General features: G+C 30.4%; 1 protein-coding gene and 1 pseudogene across 1 annotated transcript; both read left to right on the forward strand.

Annotated features, from left to right (window-relative positions):
- The first annotated feature begins 8,350 nt into the window (after positions 1-8,350).
- On the forward strand, positions 8,351-12,271 carry LOC118029341 (beta-1,3-galactosyltransferase 7-like; annotated as a pseudogene).
- Positions 12,272-16,425: 4,154 nt separating this feature from the next.
- Positions 16,426-21,494, forward strand: LOC118029343 (vacuolar protein sorting-associated protein 9A). Its single transcript, XM_035033217.2, has 5 exons — positions 16,426-16,766; positions 17,414-17,561; positions 17,808-17,978; positions 19,141-19,320; positions 20,073-21,494. Exons 1-5 carry the CDS (start codon positions 16,675-16,677, stop codon positions 21,030-21,032), a joined length of 1,551 nt encoding a protein of 516 aa, XP_034889108.1. The 5' UTR covers positions 16,426-16,674; the 3' UTR covers positions 21,033-21,494.
- Positions 21,495-27,079: the final 5,585 nt, after the last annotated feature.

The following is a 27,079-nucleotide window of genomic DNA, read 5'->3' on the forward strand; positions in this document are numbered from 1 at the left end:
AAAATATTTTAAAATAATTAATGGTTGATGGGTGAAAATTGAAATATCCAATTTACAATATTAAAATATATGTTAAAAGGACGCTGCTAGTTATTATTAGAATTAACTATTGAAAGGGTGTTTTTAACGGTCGTCAAATATTGTTCAAGCACTCACAAAGTATTATATATTAAAATAGTGTTATTTTAATTTTTTTCACTTTGATTCTTTAAATTTTTTTTTCATGTTTTTTAGGCAAAATTAACACTCAATTGCATCAATTTTATTGAATAATAACAAAATTGAAAGACAGAACAAACTTGGAAAAAGCATCGGAAATAAATGATGTGTTTAATGTCGGCGTAGAAAATAAATTTTAATCCTTTAATTTATAAAAATAGACCTTCTCGATACCTTATGTTTTTCTAAATTTATTTTTAATACACAACTTCAATTCTATTGTTTTTAAGTCCCTAGTTTTTTAAGGAGAAAAGTTTTCTTGGATTTCAGCATAAAGGGAGAAAGCCATTGTTTTCGCACATTTCGGCCACCAAATTTGTTAATATTGGTGTCCACAAGTTTCATTTGATTAAAAAAGTTAAATGTTGGTTGCTTCAAACTTTGATATTACCTAAAAAGCATATCAAAGTTGAGGAAGAAAAATCTAATACGGTTAGATTTCATGTTTTGAGGCTATTTTTAGAGTTTTTAGGTTGATAAGTTGGTTTCTAGATATTTTAAGGATGTTTATTGGTTAAGATAAGTTTAAAAGAAAATTGGAAAAAAATGCCTTTGTGTTGATTTTCTAAGCACCATTATAGTTGAATTTTGGATAGGCAGACAACATATCACCTAATTTATTTATTTTTTTTAAGATGTACACCCCTTTAAAAAATTTAAAAAAATATATAGAGCGAGACACACGTGGCTTGGGCCACCAGGCCCAAGTTCATGGGCTCTTTTTTTCATAAGCCCAGACTCGTTGGGTTGTTAGGCCCACACACTTGGGCTTTGTTGGGGTTTTTTTTTGTAATTTTTTTAGTCTTTATTTAGATGCAACATAAATTTATTAAAAAAAATTATTGGACCATGTTAAGCCCTTAGTGCGAATTGTTGATTCGACAGGTCGTGACATAACATACAAGGTTTTTTTAATGCATTTCCCCATGAATTAAAAAAATATAATTTAGCTTTTGTTATCATTGGTTTTTTTTTATTTACCTTAAAAAAAAAAAACAATTGCATTAATTTTTATTGCTTGGCTTTACAAAATATGCATGATTGGGATTATGTTTTGACCCAAGTTCTAAATTTTGTTTGTTGATTAAAGCTTATTAGGATCAATATAGTATGAAATAATTTTAAAGTTTTAACTCAAATTCTTTCACAACTCTTTTATTTTGTTCTAGATGTAATCCGATTTGTTGTCAATTAAAATTTAATAAAGGTCATATTGGTAAAAGAATGAGAGAAGGAAAAAGAAAAATAATTTATCCAGACATTTGAACTCATTATGATCATGTCCATCACCTAGTTTGTAAATTTCACATGTTAACCCAAGTCAATACAATTTATCTTTATTTTTTCATCTCACTCCCTAGGTTTTTTTTTTCTAGTTTAATCATTTGGCAATTCTTTGTTTTTTACATTTAAGATAGAGTTAAACAAGACAAGAATGACATGTGTATTTTTCTTTTTCAACCAGATCATCATTTTGAGTTAGGTAGCCAATTTATTGTTTCCTTACTTGGTCAAACAAGTCACACCAACTATTTTTTTCATTATTAACGTTTATGGTAGTTAATTAATTTATTCGGATACATTGGTCGAGTTTGTAATCATCATTTCAAATATTTTATTACATACAAGAGAAAATAACACGGTTTATATTTTTTTAATGTAGTTATACGAAGTTATCCCGGTCTCTTTACTCGGATTTGACAAGTTAACCCAAGTTATTGTTTTTGTTCTTTTTTTTATTTGATTTGATTTTCATCTTAATCCTTTAACATTGGATTGATTGAGAATTGAACTTCATAATTTTTTTTTTTTTATAAGGTTATCACAATCTTATAACTCGGGTCGCGGGTTAAGCTGATTGACTTGAATTTTTTTTTATTGATTTTCTTTTCAATATTGAGTTGATTGAGAATTAGGCTTTATAAATTTTTCAATCTATGAGGCTTTCCTAGTCTAATGACTCAGGGCATGAGTTTGTTATGTTGACTTTGGTGATTTTTTGTGTTATTTTTCAAATAAATAAATAAATTAAGTTCATCTTTCAATATCAGGTTAATTGTGAATTGAGTTTCATAATTTATCTTAATGTATTATTTATAGAGGTTATCTTGGTCTCATAACCCAGGTTTGAAAGGTTAACCTAAGTCGACTCAGCTCATTTTTTTAGTTGAACTTAGTTTTTAGTTTCATTCTTCAATATGAGGTTGATTGAAAATTGAATTTAATAAAAAAAAAAATTATTTTCTATAAGGTTATCAATATCTCATGATCTAGGTAATAGATTTGACAGGTTAATCCAAGTCGATCTAATATGTTGCTGTTTGTTTCAATACTTAAAAAAAAAAAAGTTGTCTTGATTTTTTCTTAGTTAAACTATATATTTTTCAGTTATTCAGGTTGTTTTTTGACTTGTTAAGTCGACTAGGTTACATCAAATTAATTCTTATATAGTTTTAATTTTCTTGTACAAAAAAATATGTTAAAAATATCTGAATATTTTTTTATTTTAAAATTTTTTTTAATCAAATCCACAACAAAGCATGGTGCAGATAATCATCTAGCAGCCATCTAGAAAAAATAATTTGTATAATTGGACATGTAGGTACGGTGATGTCATTTTAGCTTTTTAGATTTATATAGTAATTTAAGTGAGATTATCTAATTATATATATATATATATATATATATATATATATATTTGAACAAGTGGTCCTGTAAGGAGAGGATTTAAATCGAGGGTAAATAAGTTGATGTTAAATTAATGAGAAATAAGGAAACTTTGTCAGAGTAAATAAATGGAGCGAAATAAAGACCAAGATTCGAATTTGTGACAGCAAAAGCATGAGCAGCAGGTACTCAAGTGAGAGACCTTAAGACGACAGTTTTCCAGTACAGTTACTCGCAGCGCAGCTCTATAAATGAATACAAATCTCGTACAATGACATCGTTGTATTGGCAGTGAATCAGTGATGATAATGATTATCACGAAAAGAAAAATTAACAGCGCGCGAATCAACCACGAGGTAGTGGTGAGACTGCATGTATGCTGCTGAGTTTGTCCCTGGTCAACAAAAACATATATATATATATATATATATATATATATATAATATATATATATATATAATAAAAACAAAGATGTAAATATAAAATATTGTTTTATATATACGAAGATATATCTTCTCTTTGTTTTCTTTATTTTAATATATTTTATCTCGAGATATCAGTCCAATGTTAAATAATTATATAAAAGGTGTGTTTAGCTAGACAATTCAGTTAAAATTTAATTAATTTTTTATATTTTCTTGTTGTTTTAATGTTATGGTATAATTTTTTTTTTTAAAAAATAAAAACAATTATTTTAATATATATTCGAGCAAAAAATACTTTTAAAAGTAACAACTATTTTAATTTATATTATTAAATGAATTCATGTGTATGGAACTTTTTAGATATTAAACTGAATTTCAAATAAAATTCAATTCATAAAAAATTAATAAAAACAATGAAGTGGGGAGACCCTCTAATTTGCTCAAGTAATTAAATTATAAATTGATATTAAAAATCATTTTCCAAATATATCCCCTCTTTTTAATTTCTACGGCATGGGATACTAATTCTGTCAATAACTTGCCCATATTATCCAAAAAAATCACTCGCTCAAAAAATAATTTTACAAATAAATTGCGTTTACATGTATGTATGTATGTAAAAGTGAAATCACATTCAATTCATAAGGATAATTGCAATTTGTCAAGAAACACGAATACATTATTCATATTTGATTCAATGTTTACTAGTTTAAATTAAGTCAACAAAACAAGACCTTTTTTTTAATGCTTTTACATGAAAAGCGACTAGCAATTTCAGAAAATTTTCAAAACACTCGAGACCTCCAAGTTCTTAGAATTGATTTTCTTTATCCATGGTTTCGAATTAAGAGTAAAATAGTTAAGATTTCTTATATTTCAAACAATATATTTAAATTTAATTTTATAATTTAATATTTTTTTCCCCAGTTATAAATCTCCTATCTTTAAAGACTCACCATTGAAGCTAAAGGCAGTAGACCAGAACTTATTTCAAAATATAGTTGTGAATACTTTTTACTTTGAAATGTATTAAAATAATATTTTTTTTATTTTTTAAAAATTATTTTTAATATCAACGCATCAAAATATATGAAAACATCAAAAAATATTAATTTGAAGCAAAAAAAAATACAAAAAAAATTAATTTTTTTAAAAACATTTTTAAATTAAAAAAAAAAAAACAAACAAAACAGGGTTGAAAGTGGTAAAAAAAAAATAAAAATGTTCACCCTTATCCTCGCCTTTGCTGTTTATCACTTTACTGCCACGTTCAAGGCCGTTAAGCAAAGACTAAGACGTGTGAACTTTTGCAAAGCAAATTGGCAACATTTGAGCGCATTAAAACCGAGACATGAAAGAGAAAAGGAATGAAATCTTTGAAAGGCCATGACTTATCAACCGCAAATCAAAATCATGAAAGGAATAGGCCATGGAATTCAAGATGATGACACATTTAAAATAAGATCCCACAATAATTGTTTTTAATGTGAGAAAGAAGTCTACGGGACGGTCAAAATTGTTGGATACCGAGGGTAAATTTTATTTGGTTCCTAAAATATACTGTTGCTTTGAATTAGGCATTTGACTTTAATTTTATCGTTTGATTTATAAAAATTTAAAATTTATATTTAAATTTCTAATTTTGGTAATTATATTTTATTTTTCACAATAAAGATATTTATGTTAATTTGTTATAAGAATTTAATATGATCAAATCAAATTTTAGTTAAAAAATATACTCAAAGTATAAAACTCTCCTAACAATAATTTTCCGAGACATGTATATTTATTTTGAAGTCTAAGTAAACTTATCTCGAGAGGGCACATAGATATAAGAACTTTCTACCAATCAAAATTCTTCATATATCATTTTTATTTTAATTTTATATAAAATGATGAAATAAAATCGAAATAAATGACTTGAAAAATAAATGAGTTTTTTATGTATTTCTTGGCCATTGAAAGGTTAACACATGAGAAGAGATATTTAAAATCTCTCCTATTAATAAAAATCAATAAATAAAATAACATCAAGTGGCATTAGAAAATGATATAAGAGCCCCTAAAAATCTCTATAAATAGAGGACTTCACCTTAGATAAAAAAAAAAAAAAAGAGAATTTTTTGAGATATAAAATTTTCTTCAAAACAAGTTTTTCAAGTAAGAAAACTCTCTTAAAAGCTCTTAAGTCTTATTCATTTATACTTAAAGTCTACAAAGAACAAAATTTTATTGAATCAAGCTTAAAAGCCTTGTCAAATTTATTTAATATTAAAGATATTTTTCAGAGCATCAAATCATCAAGTCTCATTTCATAATACATATCTTAAGAAATTATAAAATAAGAGTTATCTGACTTGTCTCTCATTACTTATGAATGATATTCTTATATACAAGAATAAACTTCAATTAGCTCTTAAATCAAGGAAACTAAAATAGGATACAATTCAAGCACTAAACCAAAGATACTAAATATGAGAAATAAATATTGACATTTAACTTGCTAATATATCTAAATTCATGTTATTAGAAAGCATAAATTTTAACTTGATTTTATAAATAAATTAAGTTATCACAAATCAAATTCAAGTAAATAATCAAATGATTGTTTTATTCTCTTGTAAAAATATTTTAAATAAAAACTATATCGATCATATATTTTAATAAAACTAAATAATTCTCAAGTAATAAAAATTGTGTCTACAGGGACTACCATCCCATTTTTCAAGGCATTCACGGTGAAGACAAATCTCGGATGAACAGTGTGAATGCTGATTGAGGTTGCTCGTTGCTGTCTAGTGCTCATCGGACGACGAACAAATCCAACCACTGAACAAAGGACTTGAATTTTCTGTCTATAATTTCCCTTCCTCCTCTTTTAATAAATGGTTGGTTTTGGCCAGCTTAGGGTTTAATTGTTTGTTTAAGCTTTCCATAAGTTTCAAATTTCAATTGTAACTGGGCTTCGTGGCCTTTCCTTATAGTCACCAGGCCTTGGGCCTTTTCAACGAGAGATAAAAAAAATCGTTGGCTAAGTTTTCTTTTTTAATTTTTTAGATATCATTATTTTTTGTTTATGTATTTTAAAAATATTTTTTAAAAAATTTATTTATTTTATTTTAAATTAATATTTTTTTGTGTTTTAAAATTATTTTAATATAGTAATATTAAAAATAATTTTTTAAAAATAAAAAATTATATTATTTTAATATATTTTTAAATTTAAAATACTTTAAAAATTAATTACAATCACACCTGCAAACGTTCTTAACAGACCAACAAACACTCGTAGATTAATAATTATTTCCCTCAAAATCAACAATCATTTATGGCAGCTTTACATTAAACATGGTTTAAAAATAAATTAAACTACCTAACGAACTACGACACGTTTTCATTAAAAATGCTCCATAACATTTAATTATTGATAGCACCTACGTTTTGGTATTTGTGAAGAAATAAAATATATGAATCTCTCATGGATAGAATAACATTTCAGTGTTCATATTACGGATATATTATATTATATTGTAGTTTTTTTAGTTGAAAAACATAAGAATTTTGCTTATGCTTAATAAAATATAAATCAACCAAAAATCATCAATACTAATTAAGTATTGAAATAGAAAGATAATATATATTTGAAAAGCAAAAGATAAACGAGTATGAAAATATTTAACCCTAACGTTTTTTTTTAATTTATGCCTTTTTTCTATCAAAAATAAATAATTTTTATTTTTTAAAATACATCATGCAAATGTGTTTTTTATATCAAATATATAAAAAATAATTTCAATAATCTCTTTCAAACATTATTTTTCATATTGCAATATGAAAAATCACTTAAAAAATTAAACACACACAAAATATATATATTTTTAAAAAATCTCTATTAAAAAAAAGGTTAAATAAACAAATAAAAACAAAATCCACATATGAGTGATATTAAATGAAATATAAATATAAATATTATTTAAAAAAACATTAAAAAATAAAATTAAAAAAATAGTCCATATATTATGGCTTAACTTGCCAAACTTATAATCCAGATCAAGAATTCAATCAAGTCAAGAAATATTTTTCTTTTAACCTTTTTTTCTTATTTTTCTCAATATATATATATATATATATATAAACGAAAGAAGGCCAAAAAGAAAGAAACCAAGGGCTAAAAAAATAATATAAATAAATTTTTATACTAAATATTTTTTTAAATTTTTAAAAATCTAAATTATATAATATATGTTATTTTTAAAGTTCAAATACCTAAGTGAATTTTTCTTAAATTCTTTGTCACATTTTTTATTTATTCTGAATTATTTTATTTCAATTCCATCATTGACTTAAAAATTAAAAGCAATCAATCTTTAATTATAAATAAATTTTTTAATATTAAACTTTGAGAATTAAAATAAATTATTAAAAAAATAAACAGTTGATTCTTAATATTATATGAATTCATGATCAGTGCTAACTGTAGATCAGTGCTAGCTACAGTTAAAAATACATCAGTGATAATTATATTTTTGGAAAGCATAATAAATTCATATTCCATTATTTTCTTAACTTCTTTTTCCTACTCTCATTGTTTGGATCATCTTTTCAAATTAAGATTTGATCATCCATATCGTCTTGTTTTTTAGTTTTTTGACTATCCAGAATGTAACATATTAATTATTAATGGAACAAAACTTTAAACTGTTAATGGATCCCAAATACCATTTATGATTATTAAAGAGCATTATTATTTCCAAACATTGACTAGAGTAGGAAAGAAAAAGACGGGAAGATCTTCACCGTAGAAAATCACTGTTTAAGATCGGGCCAACCCGTTTAATATTTGTAACCCACGGGCCGTGGCGTGGGTGCATATGGTGTCAACTGTCAATGCCAAAGCCATCATGAGTCGTGGCGTGATTGACTAGTAGAGGAAGAGGCGTCGTCGACGTGAGAGAGATCCATCCTCTGACCAACACGACAAAAAGTGGCCCATGTATGCCTAACGTTTGACGGTCAAAGGGCATAATTTCATCAAACATGTAATAAAAGTAAAAGAAATAAAAAAAAAATTCTGTCTTGTTTTTTATCCTTCCAGTCTGCTAAGAACATAATACAAAGAAAAAAAGAAGGGTGGCAATAGAAATTTAATTTCTGTTATGGTGAATTATTCAGTTCTCTCAGAACAACAATGAAGGGCCGAGTCACTACCAAAGTTTCTGTAAAATGGATTCTGTTTCTCTGTGTATTTTGCTTCGCTATTGGAACTCTCTTCTCTAACAGGTACACCCTCCCTCTTCATTTCTTCTTTTATCCTTTTTCGTTCCCCCTCCATTTTCGACCTTTATTTTTTCTTATATAGTTTTTACTTGACGTCAAATCTGTTCATTTGAATCGGGTTTGTGTGTGTGCAGATTATGGGATTCCTCAGCTGAACCCAACGGTCAGCAGCTCCTATCCCAGCGTCGACATGAACAAGTATTGCAAGTCATCAATGACGATTCCGCAACTAACAAGGTTTTTAATTATTATTATTATTATTTATATATTTTCTATCACAATTCATCAAAATTAGTTTGCCCACCTTTTTTATTGACCTTTTTCTTTTCTTTTTGGTTCTAAAGTCATCGCTTTCTTTTTCTTTTTCTTTTTAAAGAATCTGTCGCATAATAACGATGCAATGGACGAAGTGTTGAAAAATCATGAAGCAATTCAGTTAGTGTTTCTTTCACTGACCTTAAGTTAGCCTTTTTTATTTTGACCTTTTCATCTTTGTTAACATCGGTTTCACTTTTGTGGAATTATTGGATGCCTACCAGATCATTAGATAAGTCAGTTGCGAAGCTTCAAATGCAATTAGCAGCATCTAGGAGTTCTCAAGAGATGAGCCTGGATAGCTCTGCTGCTGTGTCAACCTTGTCTCGCGACGGATCGGCAAGGCAGAAAGTTTTCATGGTTATTGGGATTAATACTGCTTTTAGTAGTAGAAAGAGACGTGATTCAATTAGAGAGACTTGGATGCCTCAAGGTTTTAATTGTCTTCGGTGCATTTCTTGTTTGTTTATGAAAAACTGGGTGTTTTAGCTTGATGTTTTTAGTAATTTTGCAAATTGTTTTGTTGTTTGATTAGGGAAGAAGCTTATGCAACTGGAGCGTGAGAAGGGTATTATTGTCCGGTTCATGATTGGCCAAAGGTGAATTAGTTTTACAGTCTTTTGCCCCCTTTAATCATTTATTGGGCAAGTCTGAGAAGTTTCTGTATGTTCCTTTGACACCATCTGTAGGAAAGAATTTTATTGGCTGTAGTTTAGAAGACTTGATCTTGTTAAGCATGTGAAACTACTGCCTTCATTTAAGCTAGTTCATGAGTGCATCAGCCTCTATTCCAAGAGGCAATTTCTAATGTATGATCACATTTTTGCTGAATCTTCATGTTGTGTGGTGGTTATTTGCTGTAGCTAGACTTAATGATGATACTCTATCATCATTCTCATCCATGATCATTTCATGTGGAAAAGGAGGGATACATGCAATTAAATACAGAGTGACCATGAAAATTGCATAATTTCACATCAAGGCTTTGTGTTGCCCATGCCAGTAATTAACCACTCTCTGCGATGGTTGGCTGTCAGGTGGTATAAGAGATACATCTTTGTGGAATGTTAGTTATTTACCAACACATAATCCCTCAGATATAATCCTTCTTCTGGAACAGATGGATGGTCAATGTTAGAGAGCTTGGTTTTAGCTAAAGGTTAGACTCCGAGGATGAGGGAAGTAGGGATTGCCCTTTGCCACCTTCCCCTCTTCCTCCTCATTCCTCTCTTTTCCTGTCTGTGTGGTTTTCTGTAGTGTGTTGAACGGCAGTAGCCAGCAATATAACTTGCAATTGCAAGTCGTTGATCCTGAAATTGCTGCATTATAATTCTCTTGACTAATATAAACATCATAAGTTGACTTGACATGATGTTGTATCTTACTATATATATCTGCACAAATTTCTCTATTGTATTGAATTGGAATTGACCTTGATGACATCTGCATGTATTTATTTCAGTGCAACATCCAACAGCATTTTAGACAGAGCCATTGACACTTGAAAGATGCTCAGCATAAGGATTTCCTTAGGCTGGTTAGAAAACCATGATGCTTTTTTATGTATCTTGAAAGATACAATATACCATGTCAGGAATTGGTTCTCATTATTTTAAATTTTATAGGAGCATGTTGAAGGATACCATGAATTGTCTGCAAAAACAAAAAATTTCTTTTCCACAGCAGTTGCAAAGTGGGATGCAGAGTTTTATGTCAAGGTGGATGATGATGCTCATGTTAATCTGGGTACACACTGGCTCTTAGGCATCCTTGTAAACATAGATTCTATAAAATATTCCCCACTACCTGAGATGATCACGCACACTTCTTTCTTCTGTAGGTATGCTAGCTTCCACACTTGCTCGCCATCGATCAAAGCCCAGGGTGTACATTGGATGTATGAAATCTGGACCTGTTCTTTCCCAAAGGTAATTCTTTTAGGCCCTCTCTAAACTGATGAGAATATTGATTTTCATTATCTTTTTGTCTCTATAAATTGGTGTTATTAGTGTTACATACATCTTAAATTTCCTTTCTATTCTTTAGGAATGTCAAGTATCATGAACCAGAGTATTGGAAATTTGGAGTGGAGGGGAACAACTACTTCCGACACGCAACTGGGCAGATATATGCTATCTCAAAAGAACTGGCCACTTATATCTCCATTAACCAGTGAGGCTAGGAATTTTCAGTTAGGAATTTGGTTGGCTGATTCACCTGCTGGGATGCCACATATGGATTGTGGAGCTCTATTTTTTGGGTGTTTTTCAAGACAGTTTATGTTGTGATGCTGATTGTTACTGCAGGCCCATATTGCATAAGTATGCTAATGAAGACGTGTCTCTTGGTGCATGGTTTATTGGTCTTGAGGTTGAGCTCATTGATGACCGCAACATGTGCTGTGGGACACCACCAGGTATTGCTCTCAAAATATCAGTATGAACAGCATATGTTGCTCTAAATTGCATCACTGGCAGGGATTTAATAAGTAAAAAGAAGAATGAATTATGTTTCATGCTTAAGATTGTTACGAGCTTGATTATTGGTTTTTATTTAATCTCACAAATGGCATGGCATGTCTGGAACAACTAGGCATTTATGTTCTACTTTTTTTGTTTTTAACTCTGCCACTTCAGACTGCGAGTGGAAGGCACTGGCTGGCAACGTGTGCATTGCATCTTTTGACTGGAGCTGCAGTGGAATCTGCAAATCCGTGGAGAAGATCAAATTTGTTCATGAAAAATGCGGTGAAGGAGATGAATCTGTCTGGAGTGCTCTCTTTTAAAATTAGGTGGAGTTATTCAATTGTGGTTCTGAGAAGGCGGGATGCAGAGTTGAGATGTGGAAGGCAGTCCCCATAGATACTGTACAGTTCACCAAATTCCGAACATATACCTTCTTCAACTTCTGAATGATGCCCATTTGAAGAGTGCTGCAGCAAGACCTCTGGAGTGGATATTTCTGTAGAACCTTTCTATGGAAACTGTTACTTAATTGCATGGAAATGGGTTTTGGAAATGTGCAGATCTTCTAGCTTTTTTCGTATTTCGGCAGGATACAATGTATGTACCCCCCAACATTATACTTTCAGATAGGACCAAGGAGTAGAATCACTTCGTAGGAGGCAAAAAGGAGAACAGATAGTTAAATGCAATTTATGAGATAGATAGATGCACACACAAGCTGGCGAGTCGGTGTTGCATTCCTGCACGAGTTTTCTTGAGCAGCATTAGCTTCATTGGACTGGCAACACCTTTGTTTAGTTGGAAAAATGGGGAAAAGATGGCACTGCTTATGAATGATAATGCAGATTCTTATTGTCTTCAATGGAAATTTCAACATTCAATTTTAATTATCGATTTCTAGTCTCCGGTTATGATGGCTTTATCTTTCCAGATTTTGGCAAATTCAGAGCTCGACATTGAACTTTATGGCAAAGCCATTTATATGCATTATGAATTTCGAGCAGGGGAGGGGAGGGGAGGGGAAGGTTGTTCCCATTTTGTGGTCTGGCTGCATTTCTAGCAAAATTAACGCAGTTTGGACTTCCTGCTAAACATTAATATCAAATTAGTAAGCCAGCATTTTCAGGTTTCAGTTTTCGACAGGTGTGGACCCATGATAGGTCGCGTGGTAAGTTTTTTTTCTTTTGTAAAAATGATGTTTGGAGCCACAACCATGAAATTTAAAAAACAAATTACATAATAAATAAATCAAATTAAAAAAAGAAAAATTCATAAAGAAATAAACAATATAACTTAATTTCTTGCTCATTAAATAAAAAGGATAAAATTAGATAAAAAAAAAACTTAAAAAGATTGATCCAGATCAACTTTAAGTTATCATAACAAACCTATAATCCTGGTAATCAAGGTCGAGCAAACCCGAGTTATTATGTCAAACCCGTGACCCAAATCATAAGATCAAGAATAACCCAATAGAAACAAAGAAAATAACAAAGCCAATTTTCTTTTTTATTTTTTTTAAAACCAATGTCGAATGATGAAAGTAGAAAATAAAATAAGTGAAAAAAAAAAAAAACAATGTTAACCTGCTTTAACTTTTTAAACGTGTGACCTAGATCATTAAATCAGAAACATCCTATCTGGAAAAATCATGAAACTCAATTCCCAATCAATCAAATATTGAAGGATTAAAATTAAAAAAAAAATTCAATTATGTAAAATCATTCAAAATAATAATAATAAAAAACAATTAAAAGAATGAGGATCAAAATCGAAATACAATAAAAAAATAATGATAAAAAATGAAAGAAAAAACAAAAGCATAATTTTTATTGAAAGATTAAATTGAAAAGAAAAACCATTTCAACAAAAAAAAAAAAAACAATCAAAACAATGAAGATCAAATTAAAAAAAAAAAAACATATCTCAAATTGAGATTGAATGATGAAATTGAAAACAAATCAAAATTTCACAAAAAGACAAAAAAAATTATAAATCACAAGAATAAGGACTTAAGTGGTAATACCCATAAATCAAAGGACGACTCTAAAATCTTGCATGGTAAACACAAATTTCAAGTGGAGGGGGGGGAGAGAGAGAGAGAGAGAGAGGGGGGGGAAAGAAGTGTCATCAATGATAAATCATGTCACCAATAACCACATGCGTTACCCTACAAGAAAGAAGACACATCAATACTTCAAATGATACAGAAAAAGAGGGATTTTAGTCACTAGAAGGCGCCTTACATGCCTCCCATATGTGCCTCCCACACAATGACACATGCCACCCTTTATCTTTATTTTTTGTTTTATATTTATTTAAATATCAGATTTTCCTTTAGCTGATCTAAAATAATAAAAAACTCATAATGAAAATATAAAAAGAGCCCCTTGACCACTTTTAAATCTTTTGCTTTGAAGAGTATTTTGGTCATTTTACTATGCTTTATTATTTTTTTATTAATTTTTATATTTATTCAAATACCAAATTTCCTCCCAGTTAACATGATAATGTTGAAAAAACCATTCTGAAAATACGAAAAGCCTATTGAGACCAGTTTTAAATTTTTTACTTTAAAGTGCATTTTGGTTATTTCATTGTGCTTTTAAAATGAATATTATTTTTATTTATCTTTGGTCATTTTGGTAATAATTAATGGGTATTGTGGTGTTTCCTCCCTCTTGTTTTAGTTTTTATTAGATTGATGACCCGTACTTTGCTATGCGCCAGATCAATTTCTTTGTAGCGTAAAAAACTGATGCTAAAACATAGTCATTGTATTTTAAAGAACGAAAAAAATCAGCAAGTCGACATAATAAAAAGAGAACTAAAAAAATAATGATTGTCAAACCTCAGGAATCAAACTGTAGAATGATTAAATCAAGAAAAAAATCAATGAAAAAAAAGTATTAAAAAGCAAAGCACTAGCATAACCAAGTGAGATTGTCAAAACTCACGAGTAGTATTATGCATATATGGTAATCCAACAAAATAAAAAACATATCTAAAAAATCAAAATTTAATTTAAAAAGAATTAAATTTTAAAAGACAAAATAACATCAATTGAGAAAGAGATGCTTATTTGTTATAAAGATCCCAAGATTAGCTTTGCTAACCAAGAAGAGAACGAAGAACTAGCATATGCATAAAAAGAACGAAGAAGATTGCATGCAATTGAATTGATGATGTAAATAACATCAATTAGGTAGAAATTAAATTAATTAGAGTTTACATTTAATTTTAGGATTAATTGTCTTAGTTAAGAATTTGTTTGAATTGTGATAAGTTAGCTATGAATTAACATAATTATAAATGCTTTCATACAATTGAGTATGTAAATAACATCAATCATGTTGAAATTAGATTAATTAGAATTGCTACAATTGAGTTTTTTTTTTTAAATTGTAATAAATTAGCTACGAATTGATGCAATTACAAAACTATTTTATGCAATACAATAGGTAAAGAATATTAAATATGTTTAAATTAAATAAATTAATAATAAATTATAATAAGAGATTATTATAATCAAGAATTTTATTTGAATTATATAAGTTAGCTATAAATTAATACAATTAGGAATGATTTCGAGTAATTTAGTGGAAACATAACATCAATAATGTTGAATGTTGGAATTACTAATACAAGAGTCGAGGTTACCGTGTTTTGTTATATAATTGTGATTTGATTGATTACATTTACTAATCACTGGCTTGGTGTTAATATGAATAAATTTGAATGTTTTGTTTCGTTATAAAAAATGCTACTTTCTTTATATATATATAAAAGATTTTGTGAGGTTGGAAGCTAAAGCTATTTTAAATGATATGAGGTGAAATTTATAAGAATTGTAGTGATTGTTTTTTAAAGTATTTTTTATTTATAAATATATCAAAATAATATATATTTTTTTAAAAAATTATTTTTAACATCAACACATCAAAATGATTTGAAAACATTAAAAATATATTAATTTAAAATAAAAAAATAATTTTTTTTTTTAAAAAGACGTTTAAAATACAAAAAACAAACATTTCAACAACCTAACCACATATTTTTTGATTTTTAGTTAATTTCATGAAGCATAAATTACTTCCTTGCATTAACATTCCAAACATGTAATCATTTGAAGATGATTATATATATATATATATATATGTTAAAATGAGTATGAAATCACTATTTATATATATATATATATATACGTTTAAAATATATATCATATATATATATATATATATATATATGTTAAAATGAGTTTCTATGAAATCACTGCCTTGTTTTTGAATGGTAACTTTAGCGTGTGTTAAATTCAATTAAATAGTTTCATTTTAAAATTGGTCACTTTGATTTATTGCTTAACTTGAGTTTCAAATTAAATCGTGTAAAAACTGATTTTAAATAAATTATTTGATTAAATAAATTTAAAAACAACTTATATGATTGATAAAAATATAACATAATTTTTTTAAAAAAACTTTAAGATATTTTTTTTTATATTGAGACGATGTCAGATTTGATCGATTTTGGTCACTCTACGACCTAGATCATGAGATTTAATTAGTTTAATAACTTTATTCTTTTTGTAAATTATTTTTATTTAATTTTATAATAACATTAGATGCTTTTAAAATCGAGCATCAACTTTAAAAAAAAATATTTATTTAAAATTATGATAACTCTATAGAAAATAAAAAAAATAAATTATAAATTTCATTTCTCAAACAATCTAATATTGAATAAGAGTAAAATAAAAAAAAAATTAGAAAAATTAAAAGACCAAAAATTTAAAAAACATATCAATGTTTATGAGTAAACCTGCTAAACTTATGAATTGAGTAACCAAGATCAATACCTCATATTTGCAAACAAAATTAAAATAAATCATCAACTCTAAATTTCCATTTAACATAAAATTATAAAAAAAATTAATAAAAAAAGAGAGTAAAAAATAAATAACAAATTATAATTCACAACATGGGAAACAATGTTTCCCTTTTAGCTTACACGCTCTTATTGCCTGCATTGTCTTCCTTTTTGTTCTTATTTTTTAGAATTTAATTTTTTATTCGGCCCGCATCAAAGCACGGAGATGGCTCGTATATTTTTCGAACTGTGTTAATAAGCTACCCTCTCTCAACCAGAAGTGAACTTAATTAACCCAACTCTCTCCCTCACTCACAAACACAGAGGACTTTTTCCTGATCTTCCTCCCCCAATGCGAATCGAAGTCTTTTCATAGAATAGAAGAAAATCATCTGTAATAATATAAGAAGGTAGACAATAGAAACAGAAATTGAAGAGAAATGGAAAATTCAGACATATCGCTGGGATTGCACGACTTCCTAGAACGGATGCGCCATCCATCCGCCGCTGATTTTGTCAAATCCATTAAAAGGTCTCTCTCTCTCTAATCGCTCAGAGCACACACAGAATCTATAAATAGAGTATTTATGATTGTATTCGAGTCTTTTTTATTTTATTTCGTTTGTTTCTACATAATATCTTAATTCAGATTATTTGTCGATGTTCTTCTTTCTGTGAGACATGAAATGCAATTACCATAATAAGCTTAATTTTTGGAGTTAAAAAAAAAGCAATTTTTCTAGATACTAGATGGTATTTAACACCACTGTAGAAACGGTAGTTTAGACCCCTAGAAACGACTGGGTTCTTTCTTAATAAGAATAGAAAGCAATTCCCACGAGGTGGAAAAGAAAATTGTTTTTCGGTGGGTAATAATAGTTTTGAATGGTCGGTTTTCTTTTGGTGGTCAATTCCGTTTGTCATGTCGAAATGCTACATTGTGGCTCTATTGAGTTTAGTTACAATGGCTATATGCGTTTGCTGGGATCCATCTATTTTTAGGAATGCAACGATACATGAAGCTACTTAGCTGTTGGAATTGAGTTGGGAAGGCAGTTTTCCCGTGTTTCCTACCCGCCTACCTTCAAAGTATTAGTATTAATGCTAAATGGCTTGCATGAATTTGTTTAAGTTCTAAAATATAAGGTTTGACTGTGCGATGGTACTTCTGTATGGCAGCTTTATTGTCTCCTTTTCAAACCATGCTCCTGATCCGGAAAGGGACAGTGCTCTCGTGCAGGAGTTCCTTGCCAACATGGAAACGGCTTTCAAGGCTCATCCGCTTTGGGCTGGTTGCTCTGAGGAGGAGCTCGAGAGTGCTGGCGAAGTGAGTTGATTGCCTTTTACCTTGATGACATTCCATTATGATATGAAAACTGTGATATATTAATGTTTCCTTATAAGTTAGCCTGATCTTTTTGAACAGACTAATGTCCTGTTCAGCCTCCCTCCAAAAAAGAAAAATAGGGGAAAATTTCTTATCAGAGGCCACAACACTAATTACTTCTTGCTTAATGAATGGCAATTCTTATTGATGTTCATTTCTTACTTCTGGGCTTTCTCTAATACACAGGGACTTGAGAAGTATGTTATGACAAAGTTATCTTCCCGTGTATTTGCTTCAGTTCCAGATGACGTGGAAGTTGATAAGCAACTTTCTGAGAAGATATCCTTGATTCAACAGTTCATTCGACCAGAAAATTTAGATATTAAGCCTGCCTTTCAAAATGAAACATCATGGCTGGTGAGTTGATGGTTTTCCATAACCATCGATTTTCTTTTCGTGGCATGGATACTATTTTCCCTTTGCACAGAGTGCATTTTGTAAATCTGTGTTTGAAACAATGGATGTGTTCCAAGCAGCCACGAATTCGAAACACAAAAGCAGCAGCTTAAACCAGTGGCATTAATTTATGCTTTATATAAGAGGCAGAATTCCTCTTGTTAGCAACTTTTTCTGTTGAAAACATTGCATGAATGATGCATTGCTGTCAAGCCTGCCCTGTCCACTCTTTTTTTTGACGTTGATATAACTATGGAAGACATGTCTTTTTCAATATACAGAATCGTGCAAAATGGAGGTGACTTCTTTTTTCTTTCCTCATTGCTAGGATTACCAATGTACTGCATTGCCCTTGTAAACGCTTGAGTGTCAAATTCAATCATATACCAGGTTGAAGAACAGCCTGTAGATGGAAGATGGATCCAATCTTGTTATACCTTGTGATATAAAAGCAATTCCAAATATTTTTGTTGTGTTTGCTTGCCAAGAAGGCATGATCCATATATTGTCCTTAACGGTAGTAGTCAATTATTTATCTCAAATAACAAAAGCTTTTTCTCTAAGGTAAAAGCAGTGCATTTGATTAGCATGAAATACTCTCACAAATATATCAATTTACAAGGTGTACAGGGCATCTGAAACTGTTCATATTAATGAAAAACCACCGTTAACAACTGGCCATGACTTTTATCAATCATCTGCTGTTTCAATTTTGGGATTCATCTTTTTTTTTCTATAATCCATCTTATTAATATGATGTTCACACCACCCTGTTTTCCATTTATTTTTTGTCAAATCAAAGAATTTTATCAATCTGTGTTGGCTTGCTGTCAGACTAATTGAATACTCAGAATAACAAAGTTGACTGGTTAATGTTTATTAGATAATATTGTATACAACTGTTTTTTACACTTATGTAATATGCACATTTTAAATCTCCTTTATGCATTGCTATGAGTTGTTGCAACCAAATCATTATCTTTTGGCTAAGTGAACTTATTACTTGGTAGGGGGGTGGGGGGGGGGGGTTTCCATTGGGTGGTAGTAACGAACTATATTCCTGGATCATATCTCAATTATCTTCAGCTTTGCCTTATTCATTTCTTTATGTTTATGTTGGCAGCTTGCCCAAAAAGAGCTGCAAAAGGTCAACTTATACAGAGCACCAAGAGACAAGCTTGTGTGTATCCTCAATTGTTGCAAAGTCATAAATAATTTACTGTTCAATGCCTCAATGGCTTCAAATGAGAATCCTCCTGGAGCTGATGAATTTCTTCCCGTTTTGATTTATGTTACTATAAAGGTGAGATAAACAATTGTAATAATTAGATTTACTTGGCATTAAATTTGAAATTGTTCAGAATTTTGCTTCCATACCAAAGGAAATAATTTGTTCTGAATTAACTATTCACTCAATAATTACCATCATTGGGTAAAGTTGATTGCTGTGTTTTAATTAGCATTTCTAGAGGAATTTACTGGACTAGATTTGAGGTTTTCATGGCAAGTTCTGATTCAAAATGCTTATGATCTCTGGGTTTCGACCCTCCAAGTTAAACATTTGATTCAAATTTGAATGCAAATCAAAACCTTACATGCTTGTGAAGAGTTCATTTGTGTAATTAATAAAATTTCATATGCACATCAATAGGTTAATTGTATGGACACAAGTTGATGTAGTTCCTCTTCTGTTGATCATTTAATCTGCCTCATAACATTTTGATCTTTACTGCCCTAATTTGTTGCGATCTTTATTTTTTTCTAGAACTCTCTTATAAAAATCAAACTAAAGAATCATAGATTATCAGATTAATTCTGTTAAAGTGAATTCTCATTATGCAGATATTGCCCTTTTGACTCTTGAAAGCCTGGATTTTTGCATTAGAACCATGCCTGAAAACATTAATGGATGGAATTCAATACTATTCTCAAGCAACCCAAAAGGCTTTTAATCCTTATAGTCTCGTCTTTGGTTTGCTCAATTAAAAAATTGAATCCACATTTCATTTTATTCTCTACTAACTCAGATCGATCTGCTTCATCAAAATTATGCAGGCAAATCCCCCACAACTGCACTCGAATTTGTTGTATATTCAACGGTACAGGTGTCAATCTCGACTAGTTGGAGAAGCAGCCTATTTTCTTACGAACATTCTCTCTGCAGAGTCTTTCATCTCAAACATTGATGCAAAATCACTTTCAATGGAGGAATCTGAATTTGAAAAAAACATGGAACTTGCTCGAGACCTTACTGGCCTTTCAACTGATTTGAATGGTCTGTCTACTCAAAGTGATCAAAATGCAGGAAACAATTCCAGAGCAGAACTTATGGAATCCAAACATCGAGCTTTGAGCTCTAAGAAGGAAAGGGACTTGTCAATTGGATCCAGATCTTCTGAAGTGACATCTATGAGTAAGGATCTGCAATATGCCAAAGATGAGTCGCCAATGGAAAAGATTTTGTCACTCTCAGATATAGAGAATAAAGGAGCAACTTTGCTTTTGAAGGAGGATCTGACAAGTCAGGTCCTTCGAGAATACCCATACTTGTTTGCCAGTGTTGGTGATCTAACAATCAATGATGTAGAAGACCTGCTAAATAATTACAAACAACTTGTCTTCAAGTATGTTTGTCTTTCTAAAGGGCTGGGTGTTGCTAATCCATCTCTTCCTTTGACCAGTTCTCAGACGCAAGTTCATGGTGATGTCAAAACTCTGAACTATGACCAAAATAACACTGCAGTAGAGGCAAATAAAGAGGCACGTAAACATACTGGTATGACAGATGGTTTAAATATGGCTTCCCTTGTTGACGAAGAGAATGTTGAATTGAAGCCCAGGAACCATCAAGATAGCGCAGCAGGAGGGCTAAATGATGAGTTTCAGACGCATACTAGCATGACAGATGGTTCAAATATGCTTTCCCTTGTTGGTGAAGAGATTCTTGTATCAGAGCCTAAGCAGAATGAGGCAGTGGTGGTTCATTATGAGGGAAAGGATGAAAATTCTCAATGATAGCCATTGGGACATGCCTCGAGATGAGGAAAAGCATGAGAGTTCTTAACAATAGCTCACGAGGACATGTCTACTGTGGGAGTAAAATGACTCGGTACTACAGTGGCCATCAGAGCTACATGCCATCCCCTTCCTTCATCTGAATGGATAGCTATCTTATTTTGATGTTGCAACGTGTAAGTTATAACACTATCAGTCAATGTATGGTGAGACCTATCAGCGAGGAAACGGAATTGATCATTCTCTCTTTTTTACCTTCATCAAATAGCATTTCCTGGAGAAATGGATTTTATAGCAGCTCGATTCTGCAAAGCCTCAACCCAGACCACATACGAATTTGTTAAATACTTGTAGAACAATTTGATTAGCCATGATAAGGTTGCATTTGAAAACTGGATGATTATTTTCTTGCCTTCATTGCCTGTCTATTTACCTCAATCAAAAGGTATGTGTTTGCAGTTCTTTCATAGTGTTTTCCTTTCATGTTCTCATTCAGCATCTGTTGTGGTAATGCTGACTAACCCCTATATCATGCCATTCCTGTTTGTTCCTGTATGAAATGTGATTGAAGGTTGTGGCTGTTTTGAGTTTTGACACTTTCTTTTAATCCGGCTTCTGGTTTATGGCGTATAGTTTAAATCTTCATGACCAAGCAGTCAAGGGTGAATAGCGGATTTGTACTGCAATTGTTTTTTCAACCAATGAACCAAAATTAAAGATAATGTTGAATGCCATATCGATGTGATATAATCAATTATCTTTGGATTTGTCAGAGCAGGTGACCTCAAACTACGATCCTGATCAGCAGCTAAAAAAGTTGAAACGTTCTTATTCTTTTCCTGCCCTGAATGACTGGTTTCATTTCAGAATATGGCAATGACAAAAATGTGACATCTCATCACCTACTTTGTTTGATCACTATTTGGAACTGGGATGTGACATTGGCTCATCTTCTTCCTGTTATACTTCTCTATAAAACTATGTTCTAACTTCAATAATGCTAGGCCATTCACCTCCATTTGCGGAAACAACATACAGGTAGTAGTGCATGTAGGGCATACAACAAAACCAAGAGAATTTAATTTTATGGTATCTTGGAATTGATCTTCTCTGAATCTGGCCATCTGGGTCTTTTTGTTTTGCCTGTACATGTTAAGCTTCTTCATGGTCAGGCATGAAACAAGAGTGTCCTCTAATGACCATTATTGATGATGGCCTCAATTGATGATGGGCTATTTGAGTTTGGATTGGCAATGCAAATTAATGAAGTCTTTTGGTGATGTTTACTATCAGTTAGTTCATAGGCCAACTTTGAGCATGAATTTTCATCTCTTCATTGCTTCAGAAAATAATCTTATTTTGGGTGGTTTTCAAGTTTAAAATGTGATCTTTCTAGATTATCTAGCCATGTATGCATTAGAGTTTTCTACAAGAAGTTATGTTTGTTTTAATTTTTTAGATTTTTAAGTGTTCGTTTGTGTTTTTAATGAGTAAAAAGCGTGTGATAATTATTGTTTGTCTTTTTCTGTCAATGTCATTTATTTGGATATTAATTATGTCATTTTGGTATTTTTCTGGACTTAGAGGGTTGTTCCAAGTATATAATATTGAATCAGACCATGTGTTGAGATTTTTAGGTAAAACTTGAATTAAAAGTCTTTGACTTGACATTTTTGGCAACATATCAAGTTTTGTATCTCCTCTGTGAGTGGTGTACTTCCTTGTACTTTGTATATCTAAAATAATGATTTCATCTGTATCTTTGGAGTGGTGAGTTGTTCATTTCTATATCTCTTCAATTTTGTACCTTTGAGTGGTGAGCAAATCATTTTTTTTTATGTGACCTGTTACTTTTTAATATTCATGTCATTTTGGTACCAATTTGGTATCAGAGCTTTTGGTTTACAACTATGGCTATTTGTGGATGTTGTGTGTAAGAATTCAAGAGGGACAACCGTACTCTTGAAATGAATAAAATGAGAAGGCAAATTAAGCAACTCCAGGAGCATCTTGAATTATATGAGAATCGAGACAATGATGATGATTATAATAACATTGAAGTGATTAGAATAACATTGAAATTGGTTCTTCTAGCAATAATAATGATGTTAATCCTTTTCATAATAGATCATACCATGATGTCAGTGATAGTTCTTCTCAGCATCAAAGAAGAAGGAATATAAGTCGTTAACAAGATTCTAATATCAGAGTTGATATTTCTAATTATCAAAGGGAAAATGCAATCTAACAATTTCATTGATCGACTCCAAATTATTAAGGGGATTTTATTTATTTATTTCAAAGAGTATCCTGATGATAGAAAAGTTAAGTTAATGGCTTTGAAACTTAGAAAATTTGCTTCTTTTTAGTGGGAGAATCTTAAGAAACAAAGGGTTTGTGAGGAAAAAAGCAAGATTAAGTTTTGAGAGAAGATGAAAATGAAGTTTAAGAGGAGGTTCTTGCTTGAATACTATTGGCAAGAGAATTTTTTAAAGTTTTATAATTCAAGGCAATCAAGACTGACTGTAGAAGAGTATATAATGTAATTTGAATTGCTCATGTTAAAGGGTGATATTGATCAACCTAAAAAACAAACAATAACTTAATACTTGGGTGGGTTAAAAGAGGAAATTTCTAAAGTTGTTCAGTTACAACCTTATTAGGCATTCAATGATGTGAGATTTTTTTTTTTTTTGAATATGGAAAAGCAGTAGAAAAAGGTTAGAAAGACTAGTTGAAAATCGGCATCTTGGGAGAGTTCTTCTAATCGGGGGAGGACTTCATTCTTTAAGATTAATACATCAACAAAGTCTTCCATTTTTAAGGCTCTTTAAAATGGAAGTGTTGGAGTTGGTCCTAAAGTAACTAGTTCCTCAAATTCTAATTCAAAGAAGTGTTTTAAGTGTCAAGGGCATGAACATATTGCTTTTAATTGTTCAAACCACAAAATTGTTGTTGTTATAAAGGATAAGATAACTAGCAAAAATGACTTGTCGAATGAATCAGATCAATAAGATGAAGTGGCTTATGTTGATCAAGGTGAGTTACTAATTATTCAATGAAGTTTGAGTGTTATTCATAATGAGAGTAAAGATTGAGTTTATTGCATCATTTTTTACACATGTTGTAGTATAAATGAGAAAGTTCATGACGTGACCATTGATAATGGTGCTTAACTAATATTATATCTACTAATATGGTAAATAAATTATTGCTCGAGATGGAAGCACACCCTCAACCCTACAAATTAAGGTGGCTGGAAAAGAAGCATGAACATAAGGTGACAAATAAAAGTCTTGTTTTAATTTTCATTATGAAAAAGTATTCTAAATAGGTATGATGTGATGTAATTCTTATGTATGCATGTCATTTATTGCTTGATCTTCCACGACAATATGATAGGAAAGTTTAGCATGATGGCTTTAAAAATACTTATTCTTTTGTAAAGATAGTGTAAATATTATTTTAGGTCCTTCAACTTATTTCCAAACCTTTTAAAGGGGCAGAAACTCTTTTGGTTGCATGTTTTGAAATAGAAAAACTTGTTGATGATGTGGATTTGGCTTATGCTCTTGTTTGTTTTTTTATATATATATATATATATAGAAAAATGCTGAAATAAAATAAATGACTTGCCACTTGAAGTACAACCTTTTCTTGATGTTTTTCTGATGTGATTCCTAAAGATATACCATATGTACTTCCTTCTATGAGATATACCATATGGACTTCCTTCGATAAGGGATATTCAACATTGCATTCATTTCATTTAGGGTGTTATGCTTTCTAATAAGATAGCCTATCAAATGAGTTCTATCGAACATGAGGAGTTACAAAGGTAAGTTGATGAGCTAATTTTGAAGGACTTAGTAAGGGAAAGTATGAGTCTGTATGTTGTGCTTTCTCTTCTTGTTCCAAAAAAGGATGGTTCATGGAGAATATGCATTAATAGTTAGGCAACGAACAAAATCATTATTGGCTATCAATTTTCTATTCCTCGACTAGATGGCTTGTTCGATCAATTTCATGGTGTTACCACCTTTTCAAAGATTGATCTTAGAAGCAACTTCCATCATATTCGAATAAGAGTCGCTAATGAATGAAAAATAACATTTAAAGCATAGGATGTCCTTTTAAAATAGATGGTTATGCCATTTGACCTTTCTAATATGACTAGTACTTTCATACAAATAAATGATGTGTTTAAACCTTTTGTTGACCAATTTGTTATTATTTACTTTGATGATCTTATTGTATACAACAAGGATAAAGAAGATCATCTTAGTCACTTGTAAGAAGTATTTCATACTTGAAGGAGTTAGAAGTTCTATGCTAATTTGAAGAAGTGTGAATTCTTCTCTATCAACCTTGTTTTCTTGGGTTTTGTTGTTTCCAATAAAGGAGTAAAGATGGATCCTAAAAAGATTGAAGCAATTATCGATTGCTACATACTCAAACTTTTTATGATATTCAAAGCTTTCATGGTCTAGCATATTTTTATTAGCGTTTCAGAAAAAATTTCAGCATTATAATTGCTTCAATCACTAAATGCTTGAAAAGAGGTAGTTTCAAGTGGAATGACGAGGTAGAAAAGAGTTTTGAAGTTATGAAGCAAAAGGTGATCATTGGGTCGATTCTTTAACCACTTGATTTTCAAAAAGTTTTTTTTTTTTTCTAAATTGCATGCAACACATATAAAGTTGGCATTGGTGTTATTCTTTGCTAAAGAAGAAACTATTTCTTTCTATACGAGAAGTTTAGTGATTTGTAAAGAAAATATTCATTTTATGACAAAGAGTTTTATGCCATTGTTTTCGCTTTGGACAATTGGTGTCAATATATGTGTCCAAAACCATTTATGCTATTTTCTGATCACAAGGCTTTAAATTTTTCTAATAGCCAACAGAAACATAGTTGAAGACAAGCTTCTTGGTTTGAATTTTTATAAACTATTAGTTTCTTTATGTGACATAAATCTAGAGTTCATAATGCTGTTGTTGACGTTTTAAGTCGAAGACATTTATTATTGAGTAATATGTAAATGGAAGTGACAAGTTTTGAAGTGTTAAAGATCTTTACAAGCATGATGATGACTTCAGTAAGATATAGGTTGGATGCGAAAATGGTGTTTCCAAGAATTTTGTTGTGCTAGAGGGTTTTATTTTCAAAAGAATTTGTTTGTGTATTCCTTAAGTTTCTTTAAGGAAAGCCAATATCTTTGAAGCTCACAACGGTGGACTTGGTAGACACTTTGTGATAGACTAAACACATATTGTTATCTAGGATAATTTATTTTGGCCAAAGATGAAAAGAGATACTACAAGGTTCATACAACATTGTAGGGTATGCCATATTGCTAAATCATATAGCCAGAATTTAGGTTTATACACTCTACTTCCGGTAGCTAAAGCTCTTTAGGATGATATTCATATGGATCTTGTGTTAGTCTTGTATCGAATTTAAAAGAACAAAGATTCAATTATAGTGGTGGTTGATCGTTTCTCTAAAGTGACACATTTTATTCCATGTAGAAAAACACTTGATGCTACTATTATTGTTGATTTATACTTTAAGGAGATTATTAGATTTCATGGCATTCCAAAAATAATAACTTCATATCGAGATTCCAAGTTCATTAGTCATTTTTGGCTTACTTTTAGAGGAAAATTGATACTCATATTCAATTCAACACTACTTGTCATCAATGAATGATAGGCAAACTAAAGTCATCAATTAGAGTTTAGAAAGTCTTTTAAGAAGTTTGGTGAAGAAGAATATTCGAGATTGAGATCTTGTATAGCTATAAGTTGATTTCACTTACAACCATTCTACTAGCCAAAGTACTAGTTGTAATCCTTTTTAAGTTGTGTATGTTCAGAATCCATTGAGTTTATTGGACTTAATTCCTCTTCTAATAAGTCAATATTTCAATGGCGATACTGAAGAAAGGGCTAAACAGCTTAAAAAGTTGCATGAATAATTTTGTGACAAGATTGAAAGGAAAAATCAAAAGTATCAAACTCAAGCTAATAAGCATTATATGTAAA

This window comes from Populus alba, chromosome 5 (genome assembly GCF_005239225.2).
Source record: "Populus alba chromosome 5, ASM523922v2, whole genome shotgun sequence".
Taxonomy (NCBI): domain Eukaryota; kingdom Viridiplantae; phylum Streptophyta; class Magnoliopsida; order Malpighiales; family Salicaceae; genus Populus; species Populus alba.

Excerpts from the sequence above, each read along its gene's own strand:
- LOC118029343 (XM_035033217.2), top strand. The coding sequence starts at position 16,675 with ATGGAAAATTCAGACATATCGCTGGGATTGCACGACTTCCTAGAACGG. Across the intron at positions 17,562-17,807 it reads AGCTCGAGAGTGCTGGCGAA|GGACTTGAGAAGTATGTTAT; the intron begins GTGAGTTGATTG and ends TCTAATACACAG. Across the intron at positions 19,321-20,072 it reads TGATTTATGTTACTATAAAG|GCAAATCCCCCACAACTGCA; the intron begins GTGAGATAAACA and ends AAAATTATGCAG.